Here is a 16,216-nt window from a genome sequence, read left to right on the forward strand (position 1 = left end):
ATCGAAATCGAAAACAATTCGAGTTAATGCATTATATATGAACACTTAATACGTTACTATTTTCATTTTCATTTCTTATTCGTTACATACGTTTATATGCTGATAAAATTAAAAAATTACACAAATCTTATACGCATTACTGTTACATGTACCATGTAAATGTAAAGATTAAATGAATTACACATCGAATTTAATTAAAATGTGTGCTTATAGTGATTTGAGTTTTACAGCTTCATGGATATATTAAGCAATTTTTCCTGTGTGCATCGATTATGCATGTTACGATAATTTGCAGTAATTTGCAATAATAGAATAAATGGTATCATGTAAATTTGATATCATTGACAAAAATCAATTTGACAACCTATATAAATGTTAACCTAACCTGAATCGATCTTTATGCGAAAAATGCAGGGAAAAGTTATTGAAGCACGAACAAAGTTACGATAGAATTTTCGTGATGTCAACTGGAAATATGCAATTTTCAGCTTTCAGCGAATAAAGACCCTGATCTCACGGTTAGGAACAAAGGTGTTCATGTATTGTTCAGGTTCAGCAATGTTCAAGGACTTTCGGTAATCGTCCACTACGTGAATATGAAATCGATTAAAAAATAAGTCGAAAATTTAAGCAACAAATAAGTATACTAGCCTGTCAATTTTCCAGCTTGTTGGAAAATTGATTAAAGTTAGTAATGAAACGACCACCGGAAATACACTGGAATTTCCGGCGTTGTCTGTTGGATCTGTCGTTGTGATTGGAGAGATGAATTGCGTCTGAGTAGAAAGAACGAATAGCGTCGTGTTAATAGAGGCTTAGAGGGAATCGGAAACTGTTGCTGACTCTCTTTCTTTCGGTCGTAAGCCGGCACCGGTTCACCATAAGAACCGACTGTGACGCGTGCCAACTGTTCCGAAATTATTCTGGTGCGCAGTACACCGTTGCATTTACTGATCTCATCGGTTCCACCAGCCTACCTTGTATCTTCTGACGTGCTTTTAACGCGGTAAGCTCTAAACAGTACGCGATGGCGGCGGTTGACTGTTACCAGAATCAAGCCCAGACCGAGGGTACCGGCCAACAGACACAACAGCAGTCTCAACAGCAGCAGCAACAACAATCACAGTCACAGCAACAACAACCCCAGCAACAACAAGCCACTGCCGGAATCCCAGGGAAAGATGACGAACGCAAACTTTTCGTCGGTGGCCTATCGCGTAATACCACCGACAAGGAATTACGGGATCATTTTAGTAAATTCGGAGAGATCGAAAGCATCTCCGTTAAAATCGACCCCTACACCGGTGTTTCAAGAGGTTTTGCGTTTATGGTATTCGCCAATCCTAAGACAATCGACAAACTTCTGGCTTCTGGCGAGCATTACATCAATAAGAGAAAGGTTGGTTATACTGCCAAAATTAAAATCTATTGCTAAAGCTTAAGAACTACTTTCTAATTATTTTTGTATCTTATTCCTTCAATGAGATTTCCTTTGTTTTGGTGTAGGTGGATCCCAAACGGGTGAGTAAAAAGCCCCAACATGGTAAAATTTTTGTGGGTGGCCTTACTCCTGAAATTACCGATGAAGATATCAAAACATATTTTGGACAATATGGTACAATTGTCGAATTACAAGCACCATTCGATAAGGTAAAAAATCAGAGAAAGGGATTTTGTTTCATAACATTTGACTCGAAAGAAGTAGTGTACAAATTACTTAAAACACCTAAACAAACGATAAATGGTAAAGAAGTGGATGTCAAGAAAGTGAAAGTTAATCCAGACCCAAGGAATCAAGGATTTTGGGGTCCAGGCTATGGTTATGGATATGGCGGAGGCTATGGTTACATTCCTGAATACTGCAATGGCTATCAAGGAGGATATGACGATATGTATGCAAACTATGATTATGCTGGTTATGATGGGTATGACAACATGGGATATGGGGTTCAAGGTAAGCCAAGAGGAAATGGTCAGGGACCACGTCAATTTCAGAGACATCAGCCGTATTAAAAACAGATTTATAAATCCTACATACTCAAAATTTGGTGATAAAGCAAGAATATAGCAAGGAGTAGACCAACTTTGTCTGAATGCAGGCTAAGACTGAGATAGGGAAATTTGGGATAAAAGAGCTTGTAAGTAGAGTCATTGGGAAACTCTTATAGAAGCACCAAATTCCCTGATCTTTGTACATTGGGTCTGTAAAATACTAGATAGCTCTATGTACATTTACTAAAAGAGAGGAAATGAATTTTCAATTGATTTACGATTGGTATAATTTAACGAGTCAAAAGAATCATGTCTTTTTCTATCTATGCACATTTTATCACTTACTACATAAACAAGCTATTCATGAAACTATTAAAATAGATGTCCAAGTATTTTTATTAAAACCCAATACTTTATATATGAAGCTGTTTCTCTTACATAGGAACCATACATAAGCTAAAAATTGAAACGATTGATTTACTCCTATTTTCTTGTTATTCATGATTCATAATACTAACATGTATATCTTATAATTTAATACTCTAATTATTCTTTAGCATCTTAAGTTGCATTACTAAAGTATTGTTTATTATATGCTTGGTGTTAATCTTATTAGAGAACACAATGCTGTGTTGTTCACGATAGGACTTTATGTTGATAAACAGTTTCAGTTCAGAAAGCATGTGTCAGTTAGAGGTAATTGATAGAAGTAAAACAAAATACCATTCATGGACCAATGGTTCGTACTCCTAATTAAATGTACTTCTTCCTCATAAATTTATAACCTATACGTATTATCTAGTATCATCCATAATTGTTTGTACACTAAAGTAAGTTCTGTAACTTATACGAATCATAAGGTATTGTAAGAAACATACGTATCCTCGTATGTTAATATGTATATACGTGTACACATACATATGTTGTACACGTGTGCGAATTAGCATATAATGCAGTAGGAATTAAGAAAAAGATAAAAATATTTCAAAATGAATATAATTAAAATATGAACGTCCTGGGTAGATACGCGAAGAGTGCGCGAGTGGTAGAAGATGGTTACAAAATATTCTAAAACAATATTTGAAATCACATCAGAAGAGCAATAAATATACCGTAATGTACACAGAATTTTATAATGAGTTATTTAGTATCTTTCTTTCTTTTTTTCCCTGTTTTCTTTTTGTTTTTGTTGATATTTTAATGATATTTTAATTGTCATGAAAACTACAGCTCCAGAAGTACCTTTAATACAATTAATGATTTCCGAATGTTGCTACACTCGTGTACTCCTATGTCTCATAAAACTCAAGTATAAATATAACAAAACTGATCATGGCTTGTTATATGAAAAATGTTTTGAAGACCCTGAATCAACAGAATGTTTAAGGCATTGAAACTAGCAGAAATATAACTTTTGTATAATTTAGGCTACTATGACATTTTTTGCATTTGCATCAAACAGTTGTTCCTGTCTGGTGTACAAAGACTGCTCTTCATATCGCAAGAAGACTGTTAATGTGTAGAGTATCATTTGAAATGATACAAATACTAGAGAATTTGACAGCCAATACATCTTGTGATCTTCTGGACTAAAAAAAATGTTTAAAGATGACAAAATAAATACATATAGCAAATGTAAATATGGCATTGTGAGGATTACATTTAGGTACATCGAAATTATATTACACACAAGGCTGATAAGGCTTTAAACATTCAAGTTTTTCTCAGATGTTACAAAAGTAACGACAGTTTGGCTTAAATAAATTTCATAATACACATATACACGGAAAATAAACCGTTTTCTAAAAAAAAAAAAAAAAAAGAAAAGAAAATATTTTAAGCCAAGCTAATTGTGCTTTTGGAAAGTGAATCTGTATACTATGTATACCATATTTGCTGCGTGTGGAAAAAATATATATATATATAAAAAAGAGATCAGATTGTGAAATTAAAGCAAATAACACAAATATTTTGTTACTATTGATTACTATTCGCCTGTTTCACCCATGACACAGTGTATATTTTAATTATAACAAAAAATAAAATATTCATTACTTGAAAAGTATTTTGTGATATTCTTCTTTCAATGAAAGCTTATAAATAAATAGAAAAGTACTCTTCTAAAAAAATTTATACAATTATCTTGAAAATGGTAATTTGATACAAATCCTTTCTCATCCTGACTTCGAATTAATTTTAATAAAAATATGAATTTCAGTTTTGTAGGTTATTATTATAGCTTTATATTGCTATAATTAGTATCATCAACATTATTTTCTATATATATGTACCCTTATATATCCCTATATAATATATATATATATATATATATATATATATATAGGAAGATTGCATAATCATAATAAATATAAATAAATATATATCTGAGCAAATAAAATTAATAGTGATACTTAAGATATGAATCATCGATTAATTTGAACAAGTTTTCCGATCATTTAATCCTATAGTGCTTTATCTGTAAAAAAAAATTAATAGAGGGAAAATATGAAAATATAATATAACGTAATACAAATGTTAGAAATACTTTGTCACATATGTAGTATTTTATATAAAATATTTCTATAAAAAAGAAAAACAAAATATTGCTATTTATTATTTTTGAAAATGAATGTTACAGCATGAACAAAAGTGTACATTAAAAACGCGGCTTAATACTCGTTGATGGCAGTTGCATGCGTTGCATGGGTGTAAACGGACGGACGTACAGTCGGACAGACAGCTGCAGTGTCATCATCTTGCTCTGTGCGTCTTATTGTACGGAACGAGCTTGAAGTGTCGGAAGTTCGAAAAGGAGCAAGTTGCTACTATGCCTCAGCGAAAACTAACCAAAGTCACGTTACTATTAATGTTGCCTGTTTGGCCAAGAGAATTCGCGATGTAGCCTCTTATACAGTCGATCTCATCGCGTTCGCGTTTATTCCTCATCCGATGTACCGAGAAGTATCGGGAGCATTTCGTGCAACATTTTCAAAGCCAAGTCGCATGAAATCTCCTGTTGTTGTTCTCGTAAAAACATTTGTCTATTGTCGTGTCACCCTTTGTCGTTATTCTCGACCTTTTCATCTACGTTCATATCTCCGTTGTCATCATTCTCAAGTGCCTTCTCTTTCCCTCTTTCACACTTTTAACTCACTATTTTCTGATTTCAACCACGCGAAAAGCCAGTGTATGCATCGAGTGACGTACTAATATATTTGTTATTTCGGTAAGTTTAAACATATATTTTCCATAAAATTACAAATTCATATGCTTTATCGTATTTCTTACGTAGAATTTTCCGCGAGAGAATCATCCGCTTTCTTATTTCTTGCGCATTGTTTATTTGTTGATCGCTGATTCGTCGTGACTCGTGATTTGTGACTCTCTTCACAATACTATTCCGCAAAATTTTCCCCTGATTGCTACTCTTCGGATTAAACAATCCGCGAACAAGATACCATTTGAAAATTGCTTAAGTTGCTCGAGAAAAATTTGTCAAGCTTTTTCCTGTGACGGTATACCGAAAAGACAACGATAATTGACGCAAACGCGATAAATGGTTTTGCGATCGATGCAGCATAATCCTCGTTACTTATTCTGCTTTATTGATTCATAATTATAAACAGCGTTTCTTTTATTAAAATGTTGATAAGAAGTTTAGCTTTTTCTTTGAATTAATTGATGCAAAAAATGCAAATTGTACGTATATAAAACGTATATTGAATTATCTTGTTTTTGCATAAAATTAAGTAGGTAAATGAAAGTGTTTTAAAAGAAATTGTAAATGTTTCGATTAAATGTATATTCATATAACATGACAATATTATGAGTATTATGATCCTAGTATTTTTTGACAATAAATTTCATAACATTACTTAAGTAAAAATTGATTGAGTAAAAATAATAAAAGGATTGCACTGACCAAAATTTTTATTGCATCATTTCAATGTCGAATAAACATCAATATATGTAATGCCTTATAACACATTGTTTTCTTTCTTTTTTTTTGAGTTGAAAGGTAGAATATAGTATATCGTATAAGTGATAAAAATATAGAAGCCAGATATATTCTGTAAAGTTCATTTTATCCTTACATAATTGTAAATAATGTATTAACTGAATTAATTATAAAGTTTAATAATTAAAATTATCATGAATACCCCATTATGTAGAATGATATATATAACAAAAAGTTCGTTATTTTTTATAGAGATAAAGTATAATAACACTGACAACAGCCAGATTATACACATTGCAAGATAATTATATATGTGTTAAATATACATTTCAATATATTAAAATAATTTTATATAAAATCATAATAATAAAATCATAAAATTTTTTTATTTATAAATATAACACTCTGTAATATCTCTGAAATTCTAATAATTTGCAGATATGAGGTGGATGACTCATTCCAAAATGCATCGCATTTATTAGACATCTTCAAAATAAATGGATTTTTTTGCCAACTAAAAGGCAAAGTGTTCTTATTTGATATATAGAATAAAAGAAAAAGATGTCCCAATTAAGTATTAGTACTGGGAAGAGAGGGAGGAGTGTTGCAAGCTCCTCCGCATCTACTGTATCATCTCTAAGCAGCTCAACTGACCTAGCAAGCCTATTTGAATGTCCAGTTTGCTTTGATTACGTTCTTCCACCAATTTTACAATGCCAGAGTGGACATCTTGTTTGTAGTAATTGCAGACCAAAACTTAACTGCTGTCCTACCTGTAGAGGTCCATTAGGTATGTAGATAGCAATAAACTGGAACTTGTACAAATAAAAGTAGTTTTTAATATTGTTTTGATGAGAAATTCTTTATGAATCTGTAATGCAGGTAATATCCGCAATCTGGCAATGGAAAAAGTGGCAGGTAACGTGATGTTTCCCTGCAAATATTCAACAAGTGGATGCACAGTGTCGCTAGTGCATACTGAAAAGGCAGATCACGAAGATGCATGTGAATTCCGTCCATACAGTTGTCCTTGTCCAGGAGCTTCTTGTAAATGGCAAGGATCTCTCGAGCAAGTAATGCCACATCTTGTTATGAGTCACAAAAGCATTACAACTCTTCAAGGTAATTTTACCAAATAAGACACGCATTTGTGTTTCCTTTTATTACACAAATGTCTAAATCACTTTCGTTACAGGGGAAGACATTGTTTTTTTAGCAACAGATATTAATCTTCCTGGTGCAGTGGATTGGGTAATGATGCAGTCTTGCTTTGGTCATCATTTTATGTTAGTGCTTGAAAAACAAGAAAAGTATGATGGACATCAACAATTTTTTGCAATTGTTCAATTGATTGGTTCAAGAAAACAAGCAGAAAATTTTGCTTACAGGTATGTATGTATTATAGCGTAGACAGCAGTTAAAATAACGATTGTCAATTGGAACACGTAATGATAATATGTAAATGCTTATGTTCAACAGACTAGAATTGAATGGGCATAAAAGGCGCCTAACATGGGAAGCTATGCCACGTTCTATTCACGAAGGTGTTTCATCTGCAATTTTAAATTCAGACTGCCTTGTATTTGACACCTCCATCGCGCAATTATTTGCCGATAATGGAAATCTAGGAATTAATGTTACAATTTCTATGGCATGAGGAAAGCTGGAAAAAGCAGTGTAAAATATTTTAAATGTATCAAGCAGTCTTTTGATTGTAATTCAGTCTTTGCACTGAGGATTGCCCGTTATGTACATATAGCATTTTTTTACGTTACCACAGATAAATATTAGCAATATGGATGTTAGGATATGTTTGGAATGTGTTGATAAAGCACAGCAATCAAACGCTCAGTTACAGGACCTCTCTTTAGAAGCTTTAAAGTGTACTTGTATGTGATATTAACATTACACATGGAAACAATAAACAATCATTCAGTATACTTATGCTGACTTTAAAGCTTTAGCACTGAGTATAACATCAATTCCAAAATGTACCTGACACCTATTGCACACTGTTATCATGTTCTTTTAGTCACTTCTTACTGAGCCAATTTAAAAAAAAAAAACAATTTCTTTAATTTTGATGCTTACCAATTTAATTCTTTATAGAAATAACGTTATATTCTATAAAAAAAAGTAGTTTTCGTCGATAGATCAATAATGATCTGTTGATATACAGCATGGCATTATAAGTAAAAATTGATGGTACATACCTGAAGAAATCCTCTATACGTAATTTTTTACTATGTAGTAATATGTACTAAGCTGCATCAGTCATTATTTATTTTCATTTAGAAATTTTGCGTGGTCGCATATTTATTGTAACCTCATCTTTGTCTATAATTATAGTTAAAAAATAAGTTCATTTTAATAAATTTACTTTCTTTTTAATTAAGACACATATTATAATTATTATCTATACTTGATACTTTGTATTTAACTTTTCATTATTTTTCAAAACTTTCATTAAGAAACTACAGTTTGAGACCATACAAGAACTCATATAAAATCAAAAGTTAGTTATAAGTTTGCAAATATACTGCTGAGAATTTATGATTATTAAGATATGCTCAAAGATATTCAGAAAAAGTTGTTATTACTTTATTACAGGAAATCTTCAAACTTACGCTAATACACAGTGCATTGAATTATTTCTTTTGGTGAGCATTACAAAGATTGATAACATTATTCCATCTACTTTAATTTTATGAAGAAAAAGTATTAGAGTATATGTATCAGCAATATATACGGGAACACGAAAGTAGTTGGTATACGATAAACAGGTGCAAAATAATAGAATAAAATTGCGCAATTTCATCCTTTTTTACTGACATAAAAATGAACAAACTTATATAAGGAGAAATTATAATTTCAGAAATACATAGTTTCACTAAATTGGTGCATAGTAGTTTTATAAATAATAAGTGACATTGTAAATAATTTTCAAACTATCGTCCGTATAAATTTTTCGAGTGTCGTGTATCAAATTTGAGGAAATTCGATGATGATTATACAGTTAAACAAAGTTGATTAACGTTTGTGCATTAAGAACAAAAGAGATTTGTGCAAAAGAAATTAAAATTGCATGAGCTTGATCCTAATCAAATTTGAAATTCTCAGGTCAAACCAAAATGTGGAAGACAACCGTTTTTACATCACCATGAATAAAGGCATATAAATTGCTTAACATTCCAGATGTAAGTGAAAAGTTATTGTAAATAGAACAAATTTGACATGTGTGATAAAATTATTAATTGGTAATTAAATTAACATGTAAACATGCATATGTATGAAGTTCGAAGGAATATGGGAACCAATTGCATGTTATGCATATGTATAAGTATATATAAATATATAAGCGTGACACACACACATGATATATAACTATATGAAAGTGTATTTATATATATGTATATATATGCGCATATTAAACTTATACAATTACTTTTAAGTTTACATAAGTGTACTGCAAAATGAAATACTTAATTTTGATGGTTTTAAAGTTTCTGCAGTTTTGGCGGTTACTAAAAAAAAAAAAGACATTCGAATGTAACATTCACGTTAATTGTTATACTATCAGACGATATCAGAATATCCCTCTCCCCTATAGTCGTAATGCATCAATGGAACCGCATATTTTGCACATTTAGATGTAATTAAAAATATCTGTTGGAGAGCTATTATATTAAAAAGCTTGATGATAGATCTAGAACAGAACTGACCGGATAAAATATTACTGAAAAACAAAGTACGCTAGTAATTAAATACGATCTTAAATACGGTCAATAACGATCGTTCCGAGTATTGAAGTGCGAATTTCGTTAAAAGGATGATATGTGTATTATTAAGATGTATATACATATAATTTAATGATATTATTTAAATATTTATATATAGATATAAATCTAAAATTCATCACAATGTAAGGTTTAATTGTTCATTATAGCAATTTATTCTTACAGATAATGAAGGTATATACATATTTGTACCAATACAATCACTAAAAATAGTTAATTCACTCCTTAATTGCATACGTTTTCGAAATGTTGTAAGAATACGTTAAATTCTTAAATAACATATTCGCTATAAATATCAAGCATTAATTAATATTGAAATTTTTATAACGATTTAGTAATTTTCATTACGATGTGAAAAAAGAAACAATGTGTTGAAAGTAATGTTACATTAAGCATTAAATTATATGTAGACATTGTAGACTCGTATATTATATTATAATCTGTAATTTGGTTCTACATACAACATAAACTTTTATGGACGACGATTTTTTTATAATATAACGATAAAATTTCTATATATTCCCCTAATTTTAATTGAATAATTTATTCTCAGTTACGTATAAGATTATAAATGAATACTTCGATATTGGTAGTATTAAATATGATTAAATATAATACTACAGATCCTGTTCCTAAACGTCGAATAAATTTGTTATTACATTAATATTGTATGTGAAAGTTTGTCAAGGTACCTCTTCCATATTTGTATTATATATAAGTTACGTAATTTACCGCGTATACGTTAAACTATTTGAGAAAACAAGACCTCAAGATAATTATGTCAAAATGCTCTTTTAAATTTATAAGTAGCACAAAAACTTATTAACAATACACGCATTCTGATCTTTTTTATAATAAAAAAGAATTATGACTGTTATACGTACTATCAAAATCGATACAGTGCCATCTAGGAACAATACGAGAATATGCTTGAAACAAATCGCGCTCGAATCCAGGGTTTGAATTCTTCTCTATATTCAAGCTAGATCGTGCTTGCGCGAATTCTACTTGTTGCTCGGAAGCACGTTTCGTGGTCAGCATTTATCCGAAGTTTTCTTAAAAGATTATTACAGTTTTAAAAAGCCGTTACATCGTACACGAAGAAAATGGCAAACTATCACAAACCAGAATCGAAAACCATTCTAGAATTGAAAGATATTGCGACAAAGTTGAGAATTCATTCGATCAATGCCACACAAGCCAGTAAATCCGGGTATGTGTGATATCCTATGTTATAATAGCAATACCATTAATTAATTATTCATTGTATAAATTTCTTATAAATCAACGTAGATCGATGCACCTTTACTAATTTTCGATCATCTTTATATTTAAGTTCTAATAAAGTTTGAACACTTGTAAAATCACGCGCGAAGATTATCTCAATGAAAACTGCATGAAAGGAGAATGTTTGCTTTAGAATCAATTATGTTATACAATACATGCACGATTCTTTTTCTATTTGATACTCGATATTTAATTACTATTCGATAGTTTCTATTATTTTTATGTGGTATGATCTTAATTTTTTTTTTACATGACTCGTTCTTCCGAGTTATCATATTTAATGTTATATCACTTTTTTACATCTTCCTACATTATGTTTCATGGATCAAGGTAGTTTTATTATTGCACTTCATGTTTATGCATAGAGTTTATATCTATACGATAGTAAAAGACTATATTTTAAAATTGTTATGAACTTTCACTTTTAATGATTATTGATCAATGTGGGATAAAATGTTGGAAAAATTTTCCAGAAAAATCTAATTTTGGATAAATAAATTTTTCAGTATATTTTTTCTTGAAAAATAAAGAAGAATCTATAGATACCTAAAACCTATCATATTAGAATTATCTAGGTTTCGTGTTAATCATAAATTATACCTTTATATAATTAACAATAACAATACTTTGAAGAATGGTCAGGAGTTGTCGCATCATTGCGCTGTGTATCTTGTAAAAAAATGTTCAAACTTTTTAGAAGGACAGTTATAAAAATAGACAGGAAATCATACCATGTTTTCTTATGACTTATGCAGAGCAGTCGCATAGTCAACACGTGCATAATACCAAAATGCACGCTATGAAGTAGTTACGTAATAAACATACGATAGTGTTGAAGAATCAAGAGCACATAGAATGTTGAAAGAGCTGGACATACCATATAAAATTATTTATCCTCGAATATGATAAAAACGATTGCTACATAGTCTAAGAATTTGATTCGTCTATTATTCGTCTTTTCACGATACCTGTAACTTTTGTAATAAAGTTCATGGAATTATCAAAAATTTCCTTCACTATATTATTATTTTAATTAACAATTATCAATTAATCGCGATTAAATTTTTCTCCATTGGTGTCCAGAAAAACGTTATTAATTAGTATTTTTGAAATTTTCTAAGGAAACTGTGTTGATAAAACATGGTTATTATAAACCAGATATTCTTGCTATCGGTATGGTAGTTGTAGCGATAGTACGAGTTCCAAAAGAGTATCCATGAAACGTAAACGTGTCGATTTTGAAATCTACGATAGCCTGTCTGGAAGAAAGTAGGGAGCGCGCAGTTACTCGCGAGTTGCGAATTATTGTGTTCGATGTCCCTTAGTCAGTCCCTCAGTTGCTATCGAACGTTCGGTGGGAAACGACTTCCGAAATTCTCTATAGTTTAAAATGGTGCGTGATACGAACATGGAAAAACTCCAAGACCTTGCGACCAGGCTTCGTATTCAATGTATTCAAGCAACTGAGGCATCAAAAAGCGGGTATGATACGAGTGAAATGTTATTCCAAAGTTTTTATAATCGCTTTGGCAAAATCGAAATACATACCGTATCTTCCTCATATCATATTTTTTTTAAAACCTCGCTGTCGTGGATAGATTTGTACTATCAACACGCTGATTTTTCTTCTTGGCATGTTCAAAAATTTTCTTTGAAATTTTTCAGGAAATCAGAATTTTGCAATAATTAGTAACTTATTACATTAAAATTAAATAATTACAAATTAAAGCATCCTTGTAGGTATATCTTAATGTTTCATTGCATTTAAATATGTTCGCTATCAATGCGAAGTCAACAATTGATAGTGCTTTAACATTTATAACATAATTGTAGATAAAATTAAAATATGAAGAACACATAATATATAAAAAACAATACATTTAATTAATAATCTATTTAAGATTTTTATATTATTCCTACTATGTAGTTTACGTTATCTAATCAATGTAATTTAACGAAGTAAATTTTGCTGATAAATTAATTTTAGTATAAAAAAGTATAATAAAAGAAGAAAGATAAATTTATTCTTTGCAATGCAGTTAATGATTAGTGTCTTTTTTGCATATAAATCGTATTACATAACTACGGCTTTTAATAATTATTCCGATATTCAATGATCGTATGATCAAGATTGATATCCTGTATGACCTTTGAAGATAACAGTTTATGATTACGAAACTTATAATTACACGTTCCGATAATCTTTGTAAAGTCGGTGTATTCAAATTATTCTTCATTAATATCGTTATGAAAATTTTCTAATCTTATATATTTTTTTACTTTACATAGACATCCAACATCATGTTCTTCTATGGCAGAGATTATGTCCGTTTTATTCTTTCACACAATGCGTTACAAAGTATCGGCACCGCGTGATCCAAGCAGTGACAGGTTTATACTGAGCAAAGGTCATGCAGCACCTATTCTTTATGCAGGTAAATATTTGAAATTTATGCGCATTAACTAATCCTTATGAAGTTGTGTCAAATTCCGAGGTAACTAATAATATTTATATGGTTACAGCATGGGCCGAAGCAGGACTTTTCCCAGCAAGTGAATTATTAAATTTAAGAAAAATTGATAGTGACTTGGAAGGACATCCTACTCCAAGACTAAACTTTGTTGATGTGGGAACTGGTTCTTTGGGACAGGGCCTTTCAGTTTCTGCTGGAATGGCCTACGTAGGAAAAAATTTTGACAAAGCAAATTATCGGTATGTTGATATTGAAATAATTACCCTTTATTGTTTGTTTTATATAAAGCAATGTTGTACTTATGTTTTCAATGTATGATAACAATTATATGAATTATTTATCAATGTTTATGTAGCGTATATTGTTTAATTGGTGATGGAGAAGCAGCTGAAGGTTCAGTATGGGAAGCACTTCACTTTGCTTCTTACTATAAGTTGGATAATCTTTGTGCTATCTTTGATATTAACCGTCTGGGTCAAAGTGAACCAACATCTCTTCAACATAATATGGAAGTCTATCGCAAAAGACTTGAAGCTTTTGGTTTCAATGCATTGGTAGTTGATGGTCATGACGTAGAAGAGTTGGCCAAGGTTTGTTAGGAAAAATACATGTTCACGTATAAATAAATATTATTTATGAATATAAGAAATTTAAAATAACATTTTGTTTATCAGGCCTTCCATGAAGCACAAAATACAAAAGGGCGACCTACTGCCATTCTAGCAAAGACGTTTAAGGGCAAATATTTCCCTAATATTGAAGATCAAGAAAATTGGCATGGAAAGCCACTTGGCAACAAAGCAAACGAAGTCATTCAAGTAAGGATCGCATTTCCTACATAATAAAAATAATTTTACATTTCTCTTAGAGATTAATAAAATGTTCAATTGCAGCATTTGACTGGAATGTTGAAAAATCCAGGTCCTTTAGGATTGCATCCTCAAAAACCATTAGTCAACGATGCTCCAGCCGTAGATCTTAGTAATATTAAATTAGCATCGCCTCCGAATTACAAATTAGGAGAACAAGTTGCTACCAGATTGGCTTATGGTACTGCTTTAGCTAAGGTTTGCATCCTTTTCTTTCAGTTAGGCGAGTGTAATGCGTTTTGTTGTTACCTGTGTGTTATTGTTATATTTTTTGATTTAGCTGGCAAAGAACAATCCTCGCGTCGTTGCTCTAGATGGAGACACAAAGAACTCTACGTACGCAGAGAAAATCAAGGCAGTTGACCCAACTAGATTTATCGAAGGGTTTATTGCTGAGCAGAATGTTGTTGGAGTAGCAATCGGTGCAGCATGCAGAGACAGAACAGTCGCATTTGTATCTGCGTTTGCTACTTTCTTCACTCGTGCCTTTGATCAGGTAAAGTATGAAAATGTGAATAGAAAAAACGACTATGTTATTTCATACTTTTGATTTTGCAGATCCGAATGGGCGCTATTTCACAAACGAATGTCAATTTCGTTGGTTCTCATTGCGGTGTTTCTATCGGAGAGGACGGCCCTTCGCAAATGGGTCTGGAAGATATAGCTATGTTCCGTACAATTCCTGGTTCTACCGTCTTTTACCCATCCGATGCTGTTTCTACGGAACGTGCCATTGAATTAGCAGCTAATACAAAGGGTATTTGTTTCGTACGCACATCTCGTCCTGCCACGGCAGTTATATATGAAAACGAAGAACCTTTTGCCGTTGGCAAGGGCAAAGTGGTTAAATCTTCTCCTAAAGATCAAGTTCTCGTGGTTGGAGCTGGTGTAACTTTGTACGAAGCACTTAAAGCTGCTGATGAATTATCTAAAGTAGGAGTAAATGTTCGAGTGATCGATCCATTTACAATTAAACCACTTGATGCTCAATTGATTGTAAAGAACGCCAAAGAAGTTGGAGGTAGAATCGTTACTGTTGAAGATCATTATGCGGAAGGTGGTCTAGGGGAAGCAGTTCTTTCGGCGGTTGCTCTGGAAAGAAATGTTGTAGTTAAGAAGCTAGCTGTTACTGAAGTACCACGTTCTGGCCCTCCAAATGTGTTGTTGGATAAATATGGAATTAATGCAAGCAAAATTGTTGTTGCGGTTCAAGAAATATTGAAATTGTAATCGTAGTGATTATATAAAGGTACTGGTATCGTTTTGATGTTAAAAAGATTACACAAAATCAACTGCCATATCGAAATGTACGCAAAGCTACATAATATTTTGAAAAACACATATATGAGGAAAACAGTGCATTCCGTTTGTAAGCATTTACCGTACGTTTAAAACGTCGAAAATTTTGTTCTTGTTATTATATTAGAGAAGATGGTAGAAAAAGATTGTTCTTCTTTGTACATATACGTTTCAAAAGAAAAATATTAGACTTGAAAATTGTATCAAATTTTGATACTGAAGAAATATAATTTTATATGAAAGTTTGATACGTATACTGTTTATAGATTAACACTATTTTGGAATTATCATTCTACACATAAGTAAATAGATATATCTGCAACAAGAATTTTTTATTAACTTTATCGATACCTACTACCTCAGGCGCACAATTTTTTGATGTTAAATGTTATATTAAATACAAATAAAAGTTTTATGAGGACGTAAATATCTTATTTCTGTTATTGAATACAGTAATATATACCTATATGTATAGACGACTAACAAAGAATAGACACATCGTTACGCGATCAAAGAAGACAGTTTAAAAAATTGCGCGCA

General features: G+C 31.4%; 3 protein-coding genes across 5 annotated transcripts; all 3 read left to right on the forward strand.

Annotated features, from left to right (window-relative positions):
• Nucleotides 1–301: 301 nt before the first annotated feature.
• On the forward strand, nt 302–3,914 carry LOC117208336 (RNA-binding protein squid-like). Its single transcript, XM_033449438.1, has 2 exons — nt 302–1,399; nt 1,507–3,914. Exons 1-2 carry the CDS (start codon nt 1,028–1,030, stop codon nt 2,011–2,013), a joined length of 879 nt encoding a protein of 292 aa, XP_033305329.1. The 5' UTR covers nt 302–1,027; the 3' UTR covers nt 2,014–3,914.
• A 759-nt stretch (nt 3,915–4,673) lies between these two features.
• On the forward strand, nt 4,674–9,626 carry LOC117208328 (E3 ubiquitin-protein ligase SIAH1-like). 2 transcript variants are annotated; one of them, XR_004487671.1, is made up of 6 exons: nt 4,674–5,218; nt 6,389–6,740; nt 6,833–7,072; nt 7,146–7,338; nt 7,430–8,733; nt 8,826–9,626. XR_004487671.1 is itself a non-coding variant. In XM_033449410.1 (5 exons), exons 2-5 carry the CDS (start codon nt 6,512–6,514, stop codon nt 7,605–7,607), a joined length of 840 nt encoding a protein of 279 aa, XP_033305301.1. In that variant the 5' UTR covers nt 4,674–5,218; nt 6,389–6,511; the 3' UTR covers nt 7,608–9,626. The 2 variants fall into 2 exon arrangements, 1 of the variants encoding a protein (XP_033305301.1); XM_033449410.1 differs by having other exon boundaries at nt 7,430–9,626.
• A 1,108-nt stretch (nt 9,627–10,734) lies between these two features.
• LOC117208324 (transketolase-like protein 2) lies at nt 10,735–16,103 on the forward strand. 2 transcript variants are annotated; one of them, XM_033449405.1, is made up of 8 exons: nt 10,735–10,960; nt 13,324–13,469; nt 13,558–13,747; nt 13,864–14,098; nt 14,183–14,326; nt 14,402–14,575; nt 14,658–14,873; nt 14,936–16,103. In XM_033449405.1, the coding sequence occupies exons 1-8, from the start codon at nt 10,854–10,856 to the stop codon at nt 15,605–15,607; spliced, it is 1,884 nt and encodes a 627-aa protein (XP_033305296.1). In that variant the 5' UTR covers nt 10,735–10,853; the 3' UTR covers nt 15,608–16,103. The 2 variants fall into 2 exon arrangements, with proteins under 2 accessions (XP_033305296.1, XP_033305297.1); XM_033449406.1 differs by lacking the exon at nt 10,735–10,960 and adding an exon at nt 12,296–12,516.
• The last annotated feature ends 113 nt before the right edge of the window (nt 16,104–16,216 follow it).

The sequence above is a fragment of the Bombus bifarius genome, unplaced genomic scaffold, assembly GCF_011952205.1.
Source record: "Bombus bifarius isolate JDL3187 unplaced genomic scaffold, Bbif_JDL3187 scf7180000008062, whole genome shotgun sequence".
Lineage (NCBI taxonomy): Eukaryota > Metazoa > Arthropoda > Insecta > Hymenoptera > Apidae > Bombus > Bombus bifarius.

Excerpts from the sequence above, each read along its gene's own strand:
- LOC117208336 (XM_033449438.1), top strand. The coding sequence starts at position 1,028 with ATGGCGGCGGTTGACTGTTACCAGAATCAAGCCCAGACCGAGGGTACC. Across the intron at positions 1,400-1,506 it reads ATTACATCAATAAGAGAAAG|GTGGATCCCAAACGGGTGAG; the intron begins GTTGGTTATACT and ends GTTTTGGTGTAG.
- LOC117208328 (XM_033449410.1), top strand. The coding sequence starts at position 6,512 with ATGTCCCAATTAAGTATTAGTACTGGGAAGAGAGGGAGGAGTGTTGCA. Across the intron at positions 6,741-6,832 it reads TACCTGTAGAGGTCCATTAG|GTAATATCCGCAATCTGGCA; the intron begins GTATGTAGATAG and ends TCTGTAATGCAG. Across the intron at positions 7,339-7,429 it reads GCAGAAAATTTTGCTTACAG|ACTAGAATTGAATGGGCATA; the intron begins GTATGTATGTAT and ends TATGTTCAACAG.
- LOC117208324 (XM_033449405.1), top strand. The coding sequence starts at position 10,854 with ATGGCAAACTATCACAAACCAGAATCGAAAACCATTCTAGAATTGAAA. Across the intron at positions 13,470-13,557 it reads AGCACCTATTCTTTATGCAG|CATGGGCCGAAGCAGGACTT; the intron begins GTAAATATTTGA and ends ATATGGTTACAG. Across the intron at positions 14,576-14,657 it reads ATGGTACTGCTTTAGCTAAG|CTGGCAAAGAACAATCCTCG; the intron begins GTTTGCATCCTT and ends TTTTTGATTTAG.